Consider the following 21855-nt stretch of genomic DNA (forward strand, 5'->3'; position numbering starts at 1 on the left):
CGTACGCATACATTGTAGATTAGTCAAAAATGGCTAAGTCTGCAGAATTTTAATTTTACATATCGAACTTTCGATGCGCATAACTTTCTCGTTTTAAAACGTTTTTCATCTGTTCTTTAAACGGCGTAAACTTCACGGACCCAATTTTTATATGAAACAGGTTTAAAACAATTTAGAGGTTTGGAATTCGAGTTATGACTCGCCAAAGTTTGACCAAAAATCCATTTTACACAAAAACCTCAAACCTCAATTTTCATTAAAATCCAAACTCAAATCCAACCTCCTATAGATATATTCAGCACAACAACATATCATAGCATACTAACACAGCACTAAAATCTCCACATCATACTACAATCAATCATACCTCAATTTTAAACCAATCTCCTACGTAAATTACTTACCGAAACCAACAAAATCATCAATAATTCATCACATATACATACCCATTCTCATCACCTTATCAACTATTATTAAGTCATCATTTAACATTCTATTTTCATCTCCAACACCAACCACAAAAACAATTACACAATCTATATCAACAATTATCAGCAGAGGTACTAAGCATCCAACATACTCATGCATTTACATCTATCCTAAGGTCATCTAGTCTAAGTTTTCACAAGACATTATATATTAAATACGATAAAATCAAACCATACATTGGCCGATTTCCTCGTATAACCCAAAGACACCACCAAAAGATTGAAAACTCAACCCTAAGGATCCAAAGCAATGACATCCAAAATTCCACCAAGACTCCAATGTTCACAATCAAGCTCCAATTTACATATATACACACCTAATACACATTTCGACATGTATACCCAAAACACAAAATCAATAAGTTAACTAGGATTCTAGGATTCTCACCTTATTTAAGCACCAATGAAGTAAGATTAAGCATTTCCCTCAAGCTAATTCAAATCTAAACACCAAAAAATTTAACAATTTTCAACATCTTTGCTCATAAATTTTGAAAACTAGGAATGAGAAAAAAACGTGACTTCCTTACCTTACAATGTACTGGGCTTTGTAGAGCTTGACGCCGCGGTCCCGTTGCCGCAAACGGTGCGACGATCAGAATTTAAAATGAAGAGTTATGTGGGTTTGATAATGTAAGTGAAGGTTTGGCTATGGAAGAGTGTTCTTCCCTCTCTTTGGCTGAGTTCTGCGTTTTGCATGCAAATGGGGAAGACAAATGAGCTGAGCTCATTTGTTTAAGTGAGTGGGTTGGGCTCATGGCCCGGTTCATCCCGTTTGACTTAATTTTGGGTCAAATTCTTTAAAATTATTGTCAAAATTCTTATTTTAATTAGCTCTATCCAATTAAACTATAAAATTCTATTTCTAATTTCTTTTATTAAAATTTAATTTATTGACTAATTATTTACTAATTTTATAAGTTTACATACTGGATATGGAAGACTCATTAGAAATGAACACGACAGATGAGTAGCAGGATTTATGCACAATATTAGCATTTACTCTGCATATCAAGCAGAGATGTGGGGATTGAGAAAATGACTTTAATATGACATGGGAACTTGGGTTTAAAAAAATTGTTGTGGAGATGAACTCGAAGGCTGTCTTGGAATTAATTTCTAATAAGAGTAAGTGTATGACCCCATAATCAGAAGCATTGATGGTCTAATAAATAGAAAATAGAAAATTGAATTCAGACACATCTTCTGTGAAAGCAATAGAAATGCAGACTTTTTGGCCAAAAAAGTCTTAAGTGCTCCCCAGATTTTTAAGTTGTAAATCTCCCTTCATGAGTTTTACAACTCATTCTAAATGATGATTATAGGAGAGTTTTTATTTCAGACTAATCTCAACTTTGTAATTTTCTTTTTTGGGTTTTTAGTCCCAATGTTTTGCAAAAAAAAAAAAATCACAACAGAAACACATGTTGCGTATAACACGATGAGAAGGAATATGTATAAGTGTGTCGTAGAATTCACCCAAAAAGATTATTAAAATTAAATCTGAATTTAGCAATCTTATTAAATATATATTTTTAAATTTTTATTAAAACATATATTTAGTATTTATATCCTTTTATTTTCTAAAATAAAATGTAAAAGGACTTTAAGTTATGGATTTAACTGCATATACAAGTATACAACTCTTTTGAATAAGGCTACTGCCCTTATTAAATTCAAGACGGCAGTCGGTCTCAGTCTCAGCCCATAGAAAAGATCATAAATACTAGTGGCTTAATGTAGCATTTCTAGGACTACGCTTTTATTGTCCCAAACTTAAACTGGATCCATTTCAATAATGGAACATACACACATGCAAGTATGCAACAGAAAAAAAAAAAAAAAAAAAAGCCTCTTATATAGAATCAAAGATGTGGATGTCTAAGAATCTCTAATGCGGAACTCATCATATTTATGATTCACATATCATAAAAAGTAATTTTATATTAACTTTTGCGTCATAAACAATAAATAAAAATTAAAGTAACTCTCTTTTTTCTATTAGAAAAAATTAACTTTAGTTCTTATTGTGGTCCCACTTAATTAATTAATTAAAATTAATGTAGTTACTATTTTTTTACAATAATATTATTAAAATTTATAAATTTAAAAATAATTTACTATTAAAAAATATTAATATTAAAAAAATTAATAACTTCATATATAACAATAATATACAGTATATAATTCGAAATTAAACTAATTTGTAAAATTATTTAACATAAAGAATAATATAAATTATTAATTAAATAAAAATATAATTATTTAATAGAATTAATTATAATTATTAATAAATTAAATATAATTTAATTATTTAAATAATTAAATCATATTTAATTTATTAATATAAATATTTAATTAAATAAAAATATAATTATTTAATATAATTTCATTATTATTTTAATATATATGTTATATATTTTATTTTATATTTTTAATTATTTATCATGTGTCAAAATTCTATTGGAATGTAAGAGTTCCTCTGAGAAAGGACTCTCCTCTTTGGTCCACGTGAAAAAATTCAATTCTTTTTTCTTCCAATACTTTAAAGTCCCTATATGTTAGAAGAGGGACTCCACTTTTATACCATTAGAATTGCTCTAATAAAAGAAAAAAAATTTATATTCTACTGTAAAAATGTTACAACAGCAAAGAAAAGTGTAATAGTGTGTGCAATTTCAAAAAAGTCCCTTGTTTGAGACACTATTTGAGAACTATGATCTCGAACTCGAAAAAAAAAAAAAGAAAAGATAATTTTAAGACTATTATAGAAAAAGTTAAAAAAAAGCTCAAGGGATAAAAAGTAAGATGTTTGTCTATGAGAAGGAGAACCACTTTAATCCAATCAATCATCAACTTTTGTCTCAATTTTGATATGCCTCACACTAAGATTCTGATTAAAATTTATAATAAAATAAAGAACTCTAAAAAAACTTTATTTGGAAAGATAAAAATAACAATAAAAAATTGCACGCAGTTAGTTGAGAGAGAATGTGCAAATAAAAAATTTAGAGAACTTAAGAATTCATAAACTCAATCTCATGAATAAAGCTTTCCTTATAAAAACTTTGTGGAGAATTTTGACAGAACTAAATTATTTGTGAGTCAATGTGGTTTATGCTAAGTATGACAGGGGACAAGATTTAATGTCTAATATTATCTCTTACCCTTCGGATTCTCCCTTTTAGAAACAATTAGTTAATTAGTGTGGAAAAATATAAAAAAATATTGGCTATGATATTTGTGAGGAGCGAAAACAAATTTTTGAAGTGATTGATAAGTCAAGGTTAAAGACAAGTTTATTTGAAGATTACTATATTGAGCTCAACGAAGATATGATGGAAGCTAAAGTTTCCGACTTTGTCCTTTAAAATACTGAGTAAAATATAAATTTTTTGAGACAATTCCTCCCTAACGACTCTATATATAAAATAAGAGCTTTGTTGCCACCCAATAATAAAATAGGCAAAAACAAACTCTTTTAGAAAGGAACAAGCGATAATAATTTACTGTGGCAAGTAATTACTCTATGATTATAAAGGAGGAGGAAGAAGAAGATATGGCATGAAAAATTACTGGCAATGAAAAGGTCCACAACACATAAAATGCTTTATATGGATGGTCCTTCACAAGAGACTGATGACTACAAATTGGAGAGCAAAATTGTTTAGAAGCTGTTGAACTGTCACCAGCAGCAAAAAATGCTCTTCCACGTGTTAAGAGATTGCACAACAACGACTAAAATCTAGGTACATATTGTGCATCTCCAAAACCTATATTTTTTCTTAGAGCTCTCTTTGGTCTATAGATTAGATGAAATCTGATATCAGAAATTTACACCTCAAAAAAAGGAACATGATTATCGTATTTCATGGTAATTTGCTGAAAAATGTGGAATTGGAGGAATAAAGAAATTTTTTATACTTTATATAAAAGACCGATCCATGCCATAAACTCCATAATTTCTTTTGTCCAAAGCATCCATGTGAGGCCTTTAAAAAACATATCTTGCTGCAAAATTTTAGAAGAAGATTTGAATGCCACATAAAATGGAGACCTCATTCGAGGTGAATAAAAATAAATTCGGATGGAACTTCTGTGGGTAACCTTGGCAAAGCAGGGTGTGGTGGATTAATAAAAAATTGGATTTGGATCCTCTAAAGTTTGAATTTCACTTTAGAGAGTAAAATGTGATCTCTCACCATTGATTTCATAGGTGGGACCAAGAATAAATATGAAAGAGAAACTATTCAAGGATAGAAGATCACACTTTACTTTCTAAAGTAAAATTCAAACTTTAGAGGATCCAAATCCTAAAAAATTACTAGAGACGCTGGATAGCAGGATAAATGCATAACATTGGAGAGTGTACATCGTTTCAAGTGGAGCTGTGAAAAGTGGTTAATGTAACTATCCACAATTTAAAAAATATAAATATAAATAAGTTATAATTTATTTCATAAATTGGAGTTCCTTATTTTTAAAAATTATTTTATTAAAAATAATTAAATTAATTTTATAACTATTTGAGTTTAATTAAATTCAAATTCTTATATATATTTTTTTATTATGATGAAATATTTTACATAATTAAAATTATAGTTTTAGTAATTTTTAAATAATGAAAATTATATATATATATTTTTTAATTTGAGTAATTGATATTTTTAATTTAAAAATATAGTCTAGTTAATAATATTATTATCGAGTTCGATATCCGCCGATATGAGTAAATATCGGTACTTCTCGGTGAACAGAATTTTGCTAATGATTCATCGTATATTTTTTATTGTTATGTTGCTAATGTCATTTATATCAGTAACTCATATGTATTATTACTTGTGTTTTAATATATCCAGCTTTTATAATTATCCGTTTAAAATATTTATAATTTGAATTGATGACTCAGTAACCTTATAATGTGACACGCAACCCTACATGTGTCGTCTAACCAATAATTCTTCATCATTAATCATCAAAACAGCAAATGTTCATTTGGGTGAGAAAGAGAAAAGAAAACCATGAGAGACAAAGAAAGAAAACCATGGAACCTCAACCCTTCCGAGCTTGATTTTTTGAGATCCGTAACTCCAATAAAAAATCTAATTCGATAAAATTGTTCGTATCCTCCTCCTCTACACGTTGGCGTTACTTTTGTCCGGTAGAAGTTGACAGTGACATAACTCCTCTTTTCCTTGAGTTCGGTCAATTAGAGTTCTAGGAGGCACAGAAGTTTTCTTCTTCAGCAGCTTGGTCAGAAAGCTTCTCCGAAGTTTTCGTTATTGTGATTTCTGTAAGGAGGTAGGGTTTGGTAATTTTATAATAATTGAATATGAATTTGATAAGTGAATGTTCATTTGATTGATTATTGATTGAATTTGACTGAATTTATATTGAATTTTTGTGATATATTGATATTTGTGATTAGTTTGGAATTCGGTCAGTTTAAATGCAGCCAAGAACCGAATTATTTTGATGAATTTGGGTCTGGAATATTGTTGGTAATAAAGTGGAATTGGTGAGATTTGATGATGACATTCAGATTTAATAAGAAATGAATTGATGAGATGCTTTGAGATATGTAAATGGTTTGATTTTGGAAGCGGTTGGATTTTTAATTGGTTTAATTTTATAAATTATTTTGATATTAGAAATGGTTTTGGTTTGTTAGAAACGATTTGAAAGAATTTGAGAAATGGTTTGGATGGGACCCGAGAAGGGTGGCAAAGTCCGAGTTTTAGGGGAGATGCTGTTGAAATTTTGTTATAAAATTTAAGACTTTGTTTGAAATGTTATTTAGAAAAAAAAATTGGATTTGAGAAATTGTATTATTTAATTTTTGATTTATTAAGAAAATAATTATGTTTCGAGTTTAATCCATTTAAGAAAAGTATATGTTTTAAGTTCGATCTATTTAGAAAAGAATTATTTTACGATTTTAAATTATTTAAGAGAAGTATTATGTTTTAAGGTTGATTTAAATATGAAAGGGCTTATATTTTAATTTAAATTTGAATTAAAAATTTTATTTGGAGGATTTTTAGTGAACTTTAAAAGTAATTGAATTTTGATTGAATGATTTCGTTTTGCGACGTTTTGGAAAAAGTCAAAGAATTAATTTTAAGGATGGAACTGGGATTGTTGGTTTTGAAATTGGTTTGGGACCTCTGATTTGTATGATTTGGTTTTAATTTGATTTAGAAACTTTGTTTGATTAATTCAATTTAAGAAAACAATGATTGTTAAGGATTTCTAATGAACTTAAGAAAATGAGATTGTTTGTCGCTCCCCTAAAGTCTAGAGGCTTTGCTGAGGGGTATAATTAATAAATGGTTTCTCTTTGTCTTTTAAAAGAAGAATTAGTTTAAGTGAAATTGTTTTAAAGGTTTTGGAAAATGTTATAAAGAGGTGGTTTTGGGTTTAAAAGAAAAAGAGAAGATAGCAGATGTTATGTCGCTGGAATGACTTATCTGACTTGCGAGTTGGATTGCGTCGGATGCAGGTCGAAACCGACAAATGAGCTCATTACCTGCGATAGGAATAGGCATGCATCATCTTTGTTTGCATATTTTGCATTTGGTTCAGTGTTGTGAATTGTTTGTGATTGCTTTAGTGTTTTTGTGATTTTCATTGCTTGTTAATTTGAACTTCTATGACTGGTTATTGTTCTGGGTCCTTGTGGTGGGCTGTGAATTAAATTGAGCTGTGATAATCCCGACTTAACTAACTATCCTGACCCTACTAAAACCTCCCCAATTTTTACCCCTTATTTCCACCCATTTCAGCTACAGGTGCTAATGTTTAGTGCGGAGCTACAGGAGCATAGAATATTATGTTTACGAGTTAAGTTGTTAGATCTTATTTTTCCCTCGTCGTTTATTATTTTAGTTTTAGAAGGGCAAGATTTGTTTTTGAGAATTTTAGAATAAGTCTATATATTAATGCTATGTGAATATATATACTTTTGTGGTTCAGTGGTTTAAAATAAAAGATTTTCGTTTTTTTAATTAAAAATTTCGGTTCGTATTCGCAAAAGTTTAATATTAAATAAATATAGTATGAAATTAAAAGTGTAGAGATAAGTAATACCCAAATTTTTAATACGATCATAAAGTACTAAAAATTAGGGTGTTAAAGTTAAGGATTTGAAAATCGCATGGAACTTAAAAGTATTGAGCTTGAGATGAATTTTAAAACTATATATACTCTCTTAAATAAACAAAATATCTTAATGAACCAAAATATTTTAATAAGAAAAATCAGTCAATTCAAACAACGAAATTAGAGACAGTCTTTTGTGCATAATTACAAGGAAGGAAATCGTGCATGATAAGAATGAATTGGCGACAACTTGGATGGGTTAAGATATCATCTAACAATATTTTAATACTATTAATATACTGCTTAAAAGATTTAATAAGGACAATAAAAGTTGAACTGCATGTGATGGCGACATAATGCTGTCTACACTCATAAATATATTTAGTTTTACAATTTACACATAAGGAGAGGTGAGTTCTATCTACATTAGTATCCATTTAGAAAAAAAGGTGCCTTTATATTTATATATTTAAATCATTAAAACTTTATTTTAGAGTATCATGGAAAAAACAAATCTCTCTTCAACCTTTTCAGCAGCTTCCTCGCTTGTTCCTGGTCAAACCAAACCTCCTATAAAACATCATTTACCAATTCATCCTTCACCTCAAGTTCTATTTCACTGTTTACCTCAATTTATATCCAATATATCTTGTACTCACATTTACAATTCTATTTTTTTGGTATTTGGCAAAATTATTTGGAGAATCTAATTGAAAACTTTTATTGTAATTCCTTCTTTTAGTATGATGAAGCCAATAGAACACTAGAATGTATAAAATCTCTATATTTTATATTTTTAGAATTTTAATCTTATTGTGTTTATTGATTATATTAGGGATGAATACAGATTAGATCGGATCAAATATAGGTAAAATACTCATTTATGAATCGGAGCAGGTATAGATATATTCGCAAAATATAAAAATATTTTAAAAAATTTATTTTTATTAAAAAATATCAAATTTTTTTTTTACTATTTAAACATGTTTACTCTTAAAATATTATTAGATATATTTTTAAATAATAAAAATAAAAATAATATAACATATATGATAATTATTAGTTAAAATAAAATACAAAAAAAAATATTTATTTATTTATTTATTTTTGCGGATATGCGGATATCTACCTCAAATCCGCAATCCGATTCTACTAGTGTGCGATCGGATCAATATCCGCAATTTTCATATTGAATTCGGATAAACCCCGCTGATATACGGATAGAATCCGATCCATGAACACCCCTAAATTATATTTGTAAACTTCATATGAATAAAAAACTCTATACTTTTTTACTTTTTCGCATTTTAATTGCGCGCACAGACGCTCACAAACAACACATATACACACGCGCATACACACATGCACATAAACATAAAATAATGTATGTGCGGCCAATCATGATCTTCGTAGAGCTCGGGATCATCACCTTTGCTACGGTCACTGCCCTCTCATCGGTGTCTTGGTTGCGTGGTGGTACCCTGGTGGTTGTGATCTTACGGTCCCGATTCCATGGAAACGCCACCGCCATGAGTCCCGGTGTTTTAGCCATTATCATTCTCCTATAAGAACATCATAACAATCCTTGTTAAGTCTCAGGAGATGCTCTTGGTGCTAGAACACTCCCTCCTCCGCTCACACTTTCTGCCAAAATTAATTATCTGATCAACTATGAGGAAAAAAAAAAAAGAGAAGTAGATTAAACAAAAAAACATCATTTTTGACAAATAATTCAGATTCTAACATGCTAGCATATGCAAGATGAATCTGATGAAAATCTTGAAGCTGTACAACCTTAGTAATTTTTTTTATGGTTTTTTTCGTCCTACTTTTTCTTTCTTTCTTTATGCCAGTGAACATTTCATAAGGAGAAAAAAAAAATTAGATCCATTTATCAAAGGTAAGAAACCGAAAAGAATACTCAAGATATATCATAATATATAGTGATCAAATAAAAGAATGTAACATACTTCTCCTTATCAACCATATCCGAATCATAACAACTGATTATAGTGTTTTAATAACACTTTTACTTTAGGTTCATTATCAGTTCATGATTAAAAGCTTCCTCATACAACTTCAAATAAATATTAATACAAAATAAAAAGGAAAGTAATTACTATGAGTAAATTTATCAAAACAAAAAATGCACAATGTGTTTAACTTGAGAATAAAAGAGATTTCTACCAAAAAAGTGCAATTAAAGATCAAGCAAAGATTAAAGATAACACAACTACACAACTTAGGATTTTAAGATAACACAACTACACAACTTACGATTTTAAGAACTAAGAGGCAAATAAAAGAGATCATGATCTCAGGCTTCAATCCCATAGAAGACGTTCATACCAGTACCACAAAAGTTCATTCTTCCCCCTTGTTGTTCGTTTTTGCTAGAGAAACCAAAAATCACACAAAAATTCATTACAAACTTATAATCTAAATTACAATTAGAAAAGTTGTAAACATTTTACAGCACAGACAACAATTCCGGAAAACCAAAAAAGAAAAGATAGGAAGTAAACATAAAGAATTTTAAGTACCTCATTCCTGGTTGAACCAAAACCACTCTCGTCGATCTCAGGGTCCAAATATCCTACGTAAAACAACGTCGTAATGATCACATTCGCAGCACCTGCTGCCCAGCTGCGAAGGAGCAGTTGTGACGCAGTTCTGCAGTGGATGCGGGTTTGTCGGCACCCTCTTCTCCTTCTCCCTCCATCGTGTTTTCTTCTCTGCTTCGTTCCGTCTCTAATGCTTCTCATTTTTTTCATTTTTGATTTTTTGTAGTAAAAAAGGTAAACAAACAAACATATATATGAGGATAAGAGAGAAAGAATGATTTTGGAAGTGATAAACAGCTGGAAGCCCCAAACAAAAGCTGGAACAAAATTGTTTGAATTTGAACTTCATTAAACTCTTGCCTAATGCTCTTCTCTGTTACAGAACTTTTAACTTTTATTATTTTATCAAATTTTGTTGCATTACCACTTGTCAAACAGTGAGTCTGTATACTTGTAGTAGTATAAAACTCAACACTTATTGAGCACTGAATGTATCATTTGTTGAGTAAAGAACTTACTACTACTCTCTTATTATATATTAATAGATAGATAGATTCTTCAGATTTTGATCATGATTTGTGATATTATCCAAATTATTGAACTCGCAGATTAACTGTAAATTCTAATATTATGAGTTTGCCAGTTTAGATCTACACGTATACCGGTATAAGTTTATAAATTTAGCTTTATAATTATAGTTTGCTTTTATTTACATAACTATAAATTTAGATCAAGTCTAGAGTCTTTTCATTGATTTTAGAGTATTAATAGATAGATAAAAATCCTCTTATATATGTAGAACCAAAGATGTGGATATCAATAGAAGAAAAAAAAAAACTGACGATATTAATGGGATAATTACATTATTCGTATGAGTACAGACAAACAACAAAAGTAAACACAACGGCTAAAAAGATTATATAATTTGTTCGAAATAAAGTTGACGAATTTGAGTGGAATAATAATTAAAAGCATAAAAGTTATCCAAAATGAACTATGAGTAGAATAATATATAACTATTAATTAAAAATAAATTTAAATATTGCTATTGCTATTATAATACATATTTTTTACATTTGAAATTTTTTTTGTAAAAATTTCTTTTTTTTTTTATTTTGAAATAGGTTAAATATTCGACAAAAAAAATAAATACAAACTAAATGGGATAAAGATACCCTTTATTTATTATCAATTAGGATTCTAAAAATCTTTTCACGTGATCACAATGCGGCAAGTAAATAATTAATTTATTATGGGTAGAATTCCATTTAAAGATTTATTATAGGATTTAAATTTTCGATACTTACTTAAACAGATTAGTGAGATAACCACTAGATTAAAATGATTTAGTTTTGAAAAAGATATATATTTTCTTGAGTAAATTATTGTTTTTGTTCCAAACGTTTGGGGTAAGTTTCAAAGTTGTCCCTAACGTTTGAATCGTCCTATTTAAGTCCCTAGCATTTTAAAATTGACTCAATGTTGTCATGCCGTTAGGAATCTGTTAACGGAATTAACGGCGGGATAAAATTGAGATTATTTTAAAACGTTAGGTACTTATATAGGACGAACACGTTGGGAACAAAAACGCTACATAGAAATAAATTTAAATTTTATCCTTCAATAATATCAATTTTTTACGGTAGATAATTATTCAATTATTTTTAATCACATATAAGTAAATTACACTTAATCACATTAATTTTATTCTAAATAAATTTATTTTTTTATAATTTTATTATTAAACTTTTTTACTCATCATAAAATGTTTGTAGACTGACTAGTACATAAACTTATGGGAAAAAAATGATAAATATACAATAAAGTAATGTGATTCTAGTTATTTTACAAATATTTCATGATGAGTAAAAATCTTTAAGAGGAAAATTATTAAAAAAAAATTATTTAGAATCAAAATAATGTGATTAAGTGTAATTTACTTAAATGTGATTAAGAATAATTGAATAACTATGTACCATAAAAGATTGATATTAGTGAGGGATAAAATTAAAATTTATTTTTATGTATCATTTTCGTCCCCAACGTTTTCGTTCTATTTAAGTTCTAACGTTTCAAAATCGTCTCAATTTTGTCCCGCCGTCAATTCCGTTAAAAGATTTCTAACGGCAGGACAACATGAGTCAATTTTAAAACGTTAGGGACTTAAATAGGATGATTCAAACGTTAGGGACAACTTTAAAACTTACCCCAAACGTTAGAAACAAAAACGATACTTTACTCTATTTTTTTTGGTAAAAAATCTAGGGCCTAAACCTAAAAAAAAACCTACCAAATAGGAATAGGTCGGGATAAAATAATCCCTCTACAATCATCATCTAAGATTAACCTAAAATTACAAAGAGAACTATCAACAAATTGACATTCTAATAGTGATTTTAAAATTTTCTTAGCAAGCTAATTTGCACATATGTTATTTTCTTTATATATATTTTCTATTCTTAGTTTTTAATTTTTTTTCATCAAGTTCGCAATGCTTCTTATAAGGGGTATTCTATTTTATGTAACTATTCTCAATTCCGAAATGGATAAAAAATTAATAAGCTCAATTTTTTTTAATAGAGCAGAAAATTTAAACCCAATTTTTTATTAGCCCATTCAACAAACAAGCTAAATTTCTCCACGCCCAACAAACATTACCATGAAGCTGACAATGGATTTTTTTCCGTTATAAATTATTAAAAATAATTATTTTCACCAAACACGATTTTCATCTTTATTTATAGGAATGCATTTTTTTTGGTAATTAGGATAAGTTTGCCGCACCTCCCGACGAATTTTTTGCAAAGTTCGGCGTATTATAAATTCGAAGTAGGACCATTGTCTCTTGTCCTTTTTTTTTCAAATCTGCTCCCAATTTCTATTCTGTTAGAACTTTCTGTATTCCGACGTTCAAGATGTTCGTTATTCACAGCATCACCAGTTTGATGTTAGTAATTAAAATGTTAGTTTGAGTAATTTTTCTTAGATTAATTAGAGTTACCTATTATTTCTTAGTTAGTGGTTGCTTGCTAATTATAATTAGAGTTACTATTTACTTATTTCATGTTATTCGATGGTTGTTGATTGTTTTTAACATATGAATTAGTATAAGCTGTTAGGCTATTTGTTAGTTAGTTTAGTAAAAGAAGTTGGTTTAAGTTGTTAGTTAAATCTTAATAAAATTAAGTTAGAATGTGGGGTTAAGTGAGTAATAGGTTAGGGTTGCCTAGGGTTTTAGTGAAAGTGAGGTAGATAACTAGTATTTATCAAATACGTTTGTTTAGAAATCCCGTTAATGTGAAACAAATGCTGATAAGTACATGTTATTTTGTTTAAATTGGTTGTGGTTAGATGGAGCAGCAGTTATTGGGATACGAGGAGACTCTGTACAGATTAGATCAGGCTGAGCACATTGCCGGCAGACTTGATCGAGTGGTATGATGATATCGTTGTCGTTTATCTTTCTTTAATTATGAAACAGTGAACTTGTGCTATTTAGAGTTGACCCTGGTTTTTGTTTTGTTTTTAATTTTATCTTTCCGTTTGGTAGGCACCTCAGATCTTACGCACCAAGCAGAATTTGATGACGAGGCCACCGGAAGCGATTAGGCCATATCTCAGACGAGTCGGGTTTGAGTATGTGGCCTACATGGTTGAGTTTGAGCACGACTGGCCACTTGCCTCGGCGTTGTTAGAGAGGTGGAGGCCTGAGTCCCACGCCTTTCATCTAGCATGTGGGGAGATGACGATCACGCTGCAGGACGTGGCGTATCAGCTGGGACTCAGGATCGATGGTGATCCTGTGAGCGGGTGCATAGGTAGTTGGGAGCAGCATCATCAAGGATGGACCATTGAGAACTTTTGTCAGCAGTTACTGGGTATTGTGCCTGGCGCCGATGATAGACAGTCACAGACGAAGTGGACTGTCAAGCTGACGTGGTTCCTTGGATCATCTTCAGGGCCTCCCTGGATAAAGGACCAATCGGACGTCATTGCCTCCAGATTCAACCTAGAGAAGTGGTCAGGGAGATCATACGGTTGGGAAATAGTGGGCTGTGTCAGAGCAATTTGTGTGTCACCGTAATAGTTCATCTCTTCTTTATCGTCACCATCATCAGGAATTTCGGCAGGTTCCTCATCGGCATCGTCTCCATCATCGGGGTTAACTTCATACTGATCCATAATCGGATCCCTAACAGCGGAACCATCGTGACTTTCAACGCCGTCATCCAACTCAGCGTCCACTTCAACATTAGACCCTTCTTGACTACTTTCATGAGCCATATTCAGATCCACCATTGTCCGCCTGATATTTCGTCTAACAGGCCCACTCAACGCATTATCGTCGACACTATCCGCAGACGATCCTCGGCCACCCAAATGGACGAGAAACACGGCTAACAACAACATATGAACATTTGCCCAGCGGTTGTGTCAAGACCGTATAAGACGTACTTCCTCATCGTCGCGCAGACGATACCTGATTAAAAATACCATAATTTTTTTTATCACAGGCGTGTTCACATAAATATACCACCAGCAGAAACAACACAGTTGTCACATACCTTTTATAAATTAAAGTACCATCTATTTCGGTTGGATATCTGTAGTAGATTTTTTTCACCTTCTTTGTCTCTTGTATCCCCACAGAGAGTAATACGAGATTCTTTAACAGCTCTAAACAATTGATTTCTGCTGTTAGATGAGTAAATATAGGTTGATTCGATCTAAAAATAATAGAACTTTCCTCATCATACACCATTTCTCCATCGTAATGAATGGATAACAGTGAATTTCTTGCCATTGTAAAAAAATGAAATAATCAACAGTCAAAATGATTGTGGAGAATAAAGTTCGGTGCTCAACTTTACTGTGTTAGGGCCATTTATAGGAAAACTTCGCATAGAGTTTGCCGTATATATTATAGAGTTCGCCAGGAGATGCGGCAAACTCTATAATATATATAGAGTTCGTCGGGGGTACGACAAATTTCTTAAGCCAAGGGTATGACAAACTTGCTTTAATTACCAAAAAAAATTCCTATAAATAAAGATAAAAACCGTATTTAGTGAAAATAATTATTTTTAATAATTTATAACGAAAAAAATCCAGCTGGCAACGTATATCACGTTACTTCACAAGCCACAACAGAGACACAGGTTGCATATCAGAAGGGAATATTGTACAACTGTGCCGTAGAATCCAAAAAGAGTGATTAAAATTAAATCTGAATTTATCAATCTTATTAAATCTATCTCTTTACCTTTTTATTAAAACATATATTTAGTATTATATCCTTTTATTTAGTATACAGCTCGAGTTTTGAATAATGCTACTGCTCTTATTAAATGCAAGATGGCACTTGGTCTTAGTCTTAGTCTCAGTCTCGGTCTCGGTCTCGGTCTCAGCCCATAGAAAAGACATACTAGTAACTAGTGGCTTAATGTAGTATTTCTAGGACTATGAAGCTTTCCCTGTCCCAACAAACAGATTAAAATGGAACATGCACACATGCGACATACATTCAGAGAATCTTTGACTTCTTTTCTCAATTATTTTCAATTGATACCTGCTATACATACAAGTTTTTTTGACATACAAATTTATACAAGTTAATCCTAATTCAATAAAATCCACTTTTTAATGCAAAAAAAAAAAGAAAGAGTTTTAAATTATATAGAACTTATCAATACATATACATAAAAAATTCTTAAACAATACAATATAAATGACTTGTATGGATTTGTATGTGTAAATGACTTGTATGTAGAGAATAATCCTTCTCAATTATATAATAAAAAAATAAAAAATATTATTCGTACATCAAAATCAATCATTTATATATATTTATGTATAAATATATATAGTTTAATTTATTTTTAATATATATTTTATGTTAGTAATTAACTGATTTTAGTATATATATAATATAATTGTACAAAAATAAAATAAATGACAATAAATTTTTAAAGGATTTAAAAATATCACAAAAAAAATTATATATTAAATATATATTAAAATACGATTTTAAAGATTAAATTTTGATACAAATTGTTACAATTATTATTAATATATTTTTATCCTTAAAATTTGATAATTTTTTATTAAGTAATTTAAAAAAAAGTTTTTTTTATCGTGAATGACTACTTTTTTAAAAAAATAAAAAGAAAAATCTAAAGAATAAATGTTGTCTCAGATTTTTTTATTTTCTAAATATTTATTTAAATGTGCCACAAAAATTTAGATTTAATGAATAAATTATTTGTTAAATATAAAATTTTTTTATTATTTACAAAAAAATATAATAATTTATTAATTTTTTTTGTTATATTTTTAAATTATTCAAAAATTATTTTATTTATAATATTTTTTAAAATTTTTTTTGTCAACAACTGAATCTTTAAAATACCGAATTAATAGTTAACCTGAAAAAATATAACAACATTCACAGTATTTTTGTTACTATAACATTTAATTAATATGAGAGAAGTCCTAATAAAGAGTAAAAAAAATACACCTAATTAAGAGTAAATTCTCATTCTTTAATTATAAAAGATTTAAACCGTGACAATTTTGGCTATTAAAATAAGTAATCAAATCAACGCCCATTAAAAATGTTATATATTTACAAATAAAATCAATTACTAAATTATTTATATATAAATTATGTATTATTTAATTTTTTTAATATATATTTTATATAAATAAAATTACGTACATATAAAAATTAATCGTTAAATTAATTATTCATATTTGATAGCTTACTTTCTAGGTGCATGTAAAATTCTTATTTTGTATTTTAATATAATATTATATATTAATTGCTAGTAGTTGGGTAATTATTTTCTAATTAATTTAGTCACAAAATTCTTTTTCTAATTCATTAATTTGATGAAAACTCAGGTGAAGTTGTCTTCATGTGAAATTGATATCTTAAAGCCGTTAAATAAAAATTTAGTCAAATCAATCAAATTATCTAAAGACTTTCAGGCATCAACTTCACGTGAAGTCGACTCCACCTGAGTTTACACTTTACACCTTAAAACTTTAAAGAGTGGTGTTTAGGAGTAAACAGTAGGTAAAATCTAAACGTGAGGCTTTGAGTTCAGAGTCAGGAACTCAGTCGAACTCATCGCTCTCTTTCTCTCTCTTTTTCTTTCTGATGGAGGACTCAAGAAGCGGTTACGGGCAACTGTTCATTGAAGACTCCGACCTCTATAACCGCATTGTTCTCGGTGCCTTCTTGCCTCATAGCGCGTGGGCTTCACTCCCTCGCTTTTTCCAAACATGGCTCCGCAACTACATTGGTGGAGTCCTTCTCTACTTCATCTCTGGCCTCTTATGGTGTTTCTACATTTACTATTGGAAGCGTAACGTTTATGTCCCCAAAGGTAAGTTTTTCCTCTTCTCTTTTTTTTTTTTGATTGTTTGATAATGTGAAAGATAGATATAATCTTTGGTATTTGATGTAATCTGGTTCTCTTGTTGTGCTCTGACATCTACATATTTGAATTTGGATCTATAATGCTGTATTGTAAGTGCTCAATTCAACATTCGTTTAATATTGTTAGAAATTTTGGTCAGAATATCTGTTCTTTTCTCTCCCAAAAATGGTTCTTCCTTTCTAATTCCCCAAAGCTCACTTCTCTATCTTCATTCATCATTCGCCTCTTTCGGTAGATTCGAGCCAACGTTTAAAATTTTGCAATTACTCACCAGTCACCTCCTTGTGAACAGATTAATGAAAACTCTCCCTAATCATGATCATAAATAAAAAAGAATAAAAAAGCTTGATGCTTTTCAATGTGTCCCTAAATTGCAATTTACAGTGGCAGACAAACATGTCCGAGAATATTGACTTTAACAACCCCTAGCTTTCTTTCTTTCTCTCTCTCTCTGCCTTTTTTGATAAGTAAACCCCACTAATCTTTTCTTGATTGTAAGTGCTGGATTTAGCTAAGATTGGTTTTTCACTCTCTCTTGAAGAGAAAGATGTTAACAGCAGGTAATTATTGTGAACTTATGTTTTGTGTTGGACGACTATTATCTTTTCGGGGGATTTCGTTACACTGTGCTATGGTTTTTCAAAGATGCAGCAGTAACGTGTTTTCTGTTCTCTTTTTCTAATCAGCTTTATAAAATCTCAGGATGCATTTAGTTTGCATTTTTATTTTCAGTGTTTTCTGGATTTTGTGAAAGAAAAAGTGAAAACAGGATGTGAAAACAGAAAACAGGATTTTATTGTTTTCACTGTTTTCCTTCACACAAGATTCAAAAAACAGAAAACACTGAAAATAAAAAAAGAAAATGAAAACGCAAACCAAACGCACCCTTAATTATTTTCCTTGATTGCGGCTTACTTTGGCAAATTTCACTATTACAAATACTATTTTGATCTTAAAGTCAAAAACCATAAATTGTACTATGTTCATACCTCTGTGATTGTTAATATAGTCTAATCAATCAGAATGTTCATGCTCATTAACCCCAATTAACTAGAGCCTCATTTGAATACTTATAAATATTTTTCATCATTTTAGTTTCACCAATTGCAGTTTGATGGGATGTTGAAATATGATATATGGATTATTTATTGAATGTAGCTTTTCTATGTCATTATAGTTAGGCTTAATAATCCACAAAGTAAGAGAGAAGTTGATTTTCAATGTATCTATCAGTGATATTCACCAACATAGCTCTAATCGCTTTCTTTTAGTAAGCTCGCATGTGATTTTTGCACATCTGTCTCGATTTATTTCTTAAGTTTAGTGTTTCAGTTATTTTAAGAACTTAGTAGTATTGTTTTCTTGATTTCTGAAAACTTACTTTTGCAGATTCCGTTCCCTCACGTAGAGCCATGCTCTTGCAAATTTCTGTGGCAATGAAAGCCATGCCTTGGTACTGTCTGCTTCCAACTGTTTCCGAGTACCTGACAGAAACCGGCTGGACAAAGTCTTTCCCTAGAATATATAATGTTGGCTGGCTTTCCTATGTTGTGTATTTAGCAATTTATATGATTATTGTAGAGTTTGGTATTTATTGGATGCACAGAGAGCTCCATGACATAAAGCCACTTTACAAGTATCTTCATGCTACTCATCATATCTATAACAAGCAGAACACTCTCTCCCCATTTGCTGGTGAGTATGTTAGATATTCAATGTTTCAATAAGGTGTTACAGTTATATCATGCTCAAATTCTGATTGCATTTGATTATTCCTTATGTTATATTATAGTTGATGTGTATATAGTTCATTAAATTCCAAAAATTAGGACTCATGTTTAGTTATTGATGGCTGATGCATATGCTATGATTGCAACAACAGTAAGCTTTTATTGATCAAAATGGTTCAATGTGTGATTTTGAGCTATTGTTTTCTTGATGTGCCTTCAGTTACTTTAGTTTGAGCTTAAATTCTCGCATTAGCTTTGAAGTAAAGGAGTCCTTCTGAACCTTATATCATAAGATACAGATATGTTCTTTTCAGTTGGTTAGTCCAAGAGCTAGGTAGGTGGTGATCCTGATTGATAAGCTAAAGGAGAAGTCTTGGAAGCCCTTCCAAAAGCTGTGATTTTGTTTTGAAGCTAAAGGAAACTTTCTTTTCTTGTACTCTTTTTGCATGTCACCTCTTACCAAATTAGAATCGTGTCACTTGATTTTGTTTCCTTTATTACTAAGCAAACCTTAGAAATGGAAGGAAGTGCCTATAATGAAGTAGTTGTGACTTGTGAGGATACACTAGAACTAGGAATGGAATTATGAACATTTTGAAAGGAGATTGGTTAGAAACAAAGGGAATAGTGGAGTTTTTTGGGAGGATACAAAGAAGGATATGAGCACAATCAATCATAGAGTAAAGACATAAATCTGTGCAGATGCAAACAATTTACAAAATGAAAATGATAGGTGCTTCTGTAGGAATGAAAAAGTAGATTTTTCCTTCAGTCATACAAGGTTCTAGTTGAAATTCCATTTGAGGTGACTTATTGTTTTGATAAAGAATGTTATTAGTTTCCCAAATTGAGGGTAGGGATCATAGTATTAGTCATTTTGCATAAGTAAAATTCCTCTGATTCAATATTCTGAATCCTCAGACCCCAAATCTTTTCAGATAGAAATTACTGGGGCAGTTTCATCTTGTCCCTTTCTATCCGGTTCTGTTTGTTTCACATTTTAAAGCCACCCCAGTTGAGAAATATTTTCTGTGTCCAGGCAGATAGTGATTCAAATGTTGTGATGTCATTATTTCTTTTTATTTTAGTGGATGTTAATTGCATGTATTAGCCTAACATAAAATGACTGAACATTTGGTCAGAATTCTTTCTTAAATGCTATTTTACAAACAAAAACATGTAACTAATACCCGCGAGTTCAGTTTTACTATTAAAATGTTTTGCATCTTATATTTTTGCTTGCTAGAAGCAAAATTTTCATGCATTGGCTTGTTTTGTTCTGCATAATATTGGCATGCAATTCAACTCAGGTTCACAATTCACATTTTGATAAGTTTAATCATCTTGTTTCTGCAGCTATGGATCTATATATATATATTCTTATCATAGTTCATAAATTTGGCCTTCTTAATTGTTTTTTGCATGTATCAAAGGATTGGCATTTCACCCTCTTGATGGGATACTCCAGGCATTACCACATAGCCTTTCTCTATTTATTATCCCAGTCCATTTTACTGCACATTTGGCACTCATATTCATCGAAGGCATCTGGACTGCGAATATTCACGACTGCATTCACGGAAAAGTGTGGTCTATTATGGGTGCTGGTTACCACACCATTCACCATACCACATATCGCCATAACTACGGCCACTACACCATATGGATGGACTGGATGTTCGGGACTCTTCGCGACCCTGAGGAGGACGAAGGTAAGGCGATGTGATGGGTTTAGTCTTACATCGATATTTGATTATCCATTTTCTTGCTTAGTCTTGAATTATCTTTTACTGGATGGTTGAAATGTGCTTTTTTTTTTTCATGTAAAGCATAAAGGTGTTAAGTGTATTTTTGTTTTTCTTGTGTGCATCACTAGAAGATACTAGAAATTAGAGATACATGGTTTTAGGGTTCATGTGGATCTTCCCTGTATATGACTCAGATTGTGTGTATGTCATAACTTATGTGGTTGGTGTTATTTTATTTTTGGAGGCAGAGTTTGGGATGAAAGAAAATATGAGTTTTTTTTAAGTGAGGATACCCCTTTCAAAAAAATAAAGTGAAGAGATCATAAAGTGAAAAAGTTAAGTGTTTAATTATTCTTAAATTAAAATAGTAGGATTCACATAACCCTTTATTTTATCAATTTATTAATTTTCTAACAAAAGAAAGGCATTCATGGTCCTAGAATATCACAAAGTTTGAGAAATTTGTCAAACTTTTGTGATCTTTAGATGGGCCAACTTGATAGGAACTAACAATCAAAACCACTTTAATTTATAAGAATGAAAACATAGTTAGGTTTAAAAATAATTTTCTGGTGAATAAGGAGCAAGTCTTTGGCTTCGTTTTATGATCAGAATGAGCTGGCGGCAAGGATAGAGCATGTAAATGGCATTGGATGGATTCAGATCTCATCTCAAGGCCTTATTAGAGGGAATAACTTGTTACTTTTAGGAAGATTTCAATACTATTAATATATAATGCTTAAAAGATTTAATTAGGGCAATAAAAGTTGAATACTGAT

The 21855-nt window shown here is 30.3% G+C and overlaps 1 protein-coding gene across 2 annotated transcripts; it reads left to right on the forward strand.

Annotated features, from left to right (window-relative positions):
* The first annotated feature begins 17191 nt into the window (after positions 1-17191).
* LOC107623531 (delta(7)-sterol-C5(6)-desaturase) lies at positions 17192-21306 on the forward strand. 2 transcript variants are annotated; one of them, XM_016325849.3, is made up of 3 exons: positions 17192-17544; positions 18988-19293; positions 20762-21306. In XM_016325849.3, exons 1-3 carry the CDS (start codon positions 17316-17318, stop codon positions 21052-21054), a joined length of 828 nt encoding a protein of 275 aa, XP_016181335.1. In that variant the 5' UTR covers positions 17192-17315; the 3' UTR covers positions 21055-21306. The 2 variants fall into 2 exon arrangements, with proteins under 2 accessions (XP_016181335.1, XP_088341699.1); XM_088485573.1 differs by lacking the exon at positions 17192-17544 and adding an exon at positions 18157-18251.
* Positions 21307-21855: the final 549 nt, after the last annotated feature.

Source organism: Arachis ipaensis, chromosome B10 (assembly GCF_059453495.1).
Source record: "Arachis ipaensis isolate K30076 ecotype BB chromosome B10, ASM5945349v1, whole genome shotgun sequence".
Taxonomy (NCBI): Eukaryota; Viridiplantae; Streptophyta; class Magnoliopsida; order Fabales; family Fabaceae; genus Arachis; species Arachis ipaensis.

Bases quoted from the DNA above. Each gene is read 5' to 3' on its own strand.
- LOC107623531 (XM_016325849.3), top strand. From the start codon at position 17,316: ATGGAGGACTCAAGAAGCGGTTACGGGCAACTGTTCATTGAAGACTCC. The intron at 17,545-18,987 runs GTAAGTTTTTCC...TTACTTTTGCAG, and splicing joins TAACGTTTATGTCCCCAAAG to ATTCCGTTCCCTCACGTAGA. The intron at 19,294-20,761 runs GTGAGTATGTTA...CATGTATCAAAG, and splicing joins CACTCTCTCCCCATTTGCTG to GATTGGCATTTCACCCTCTT.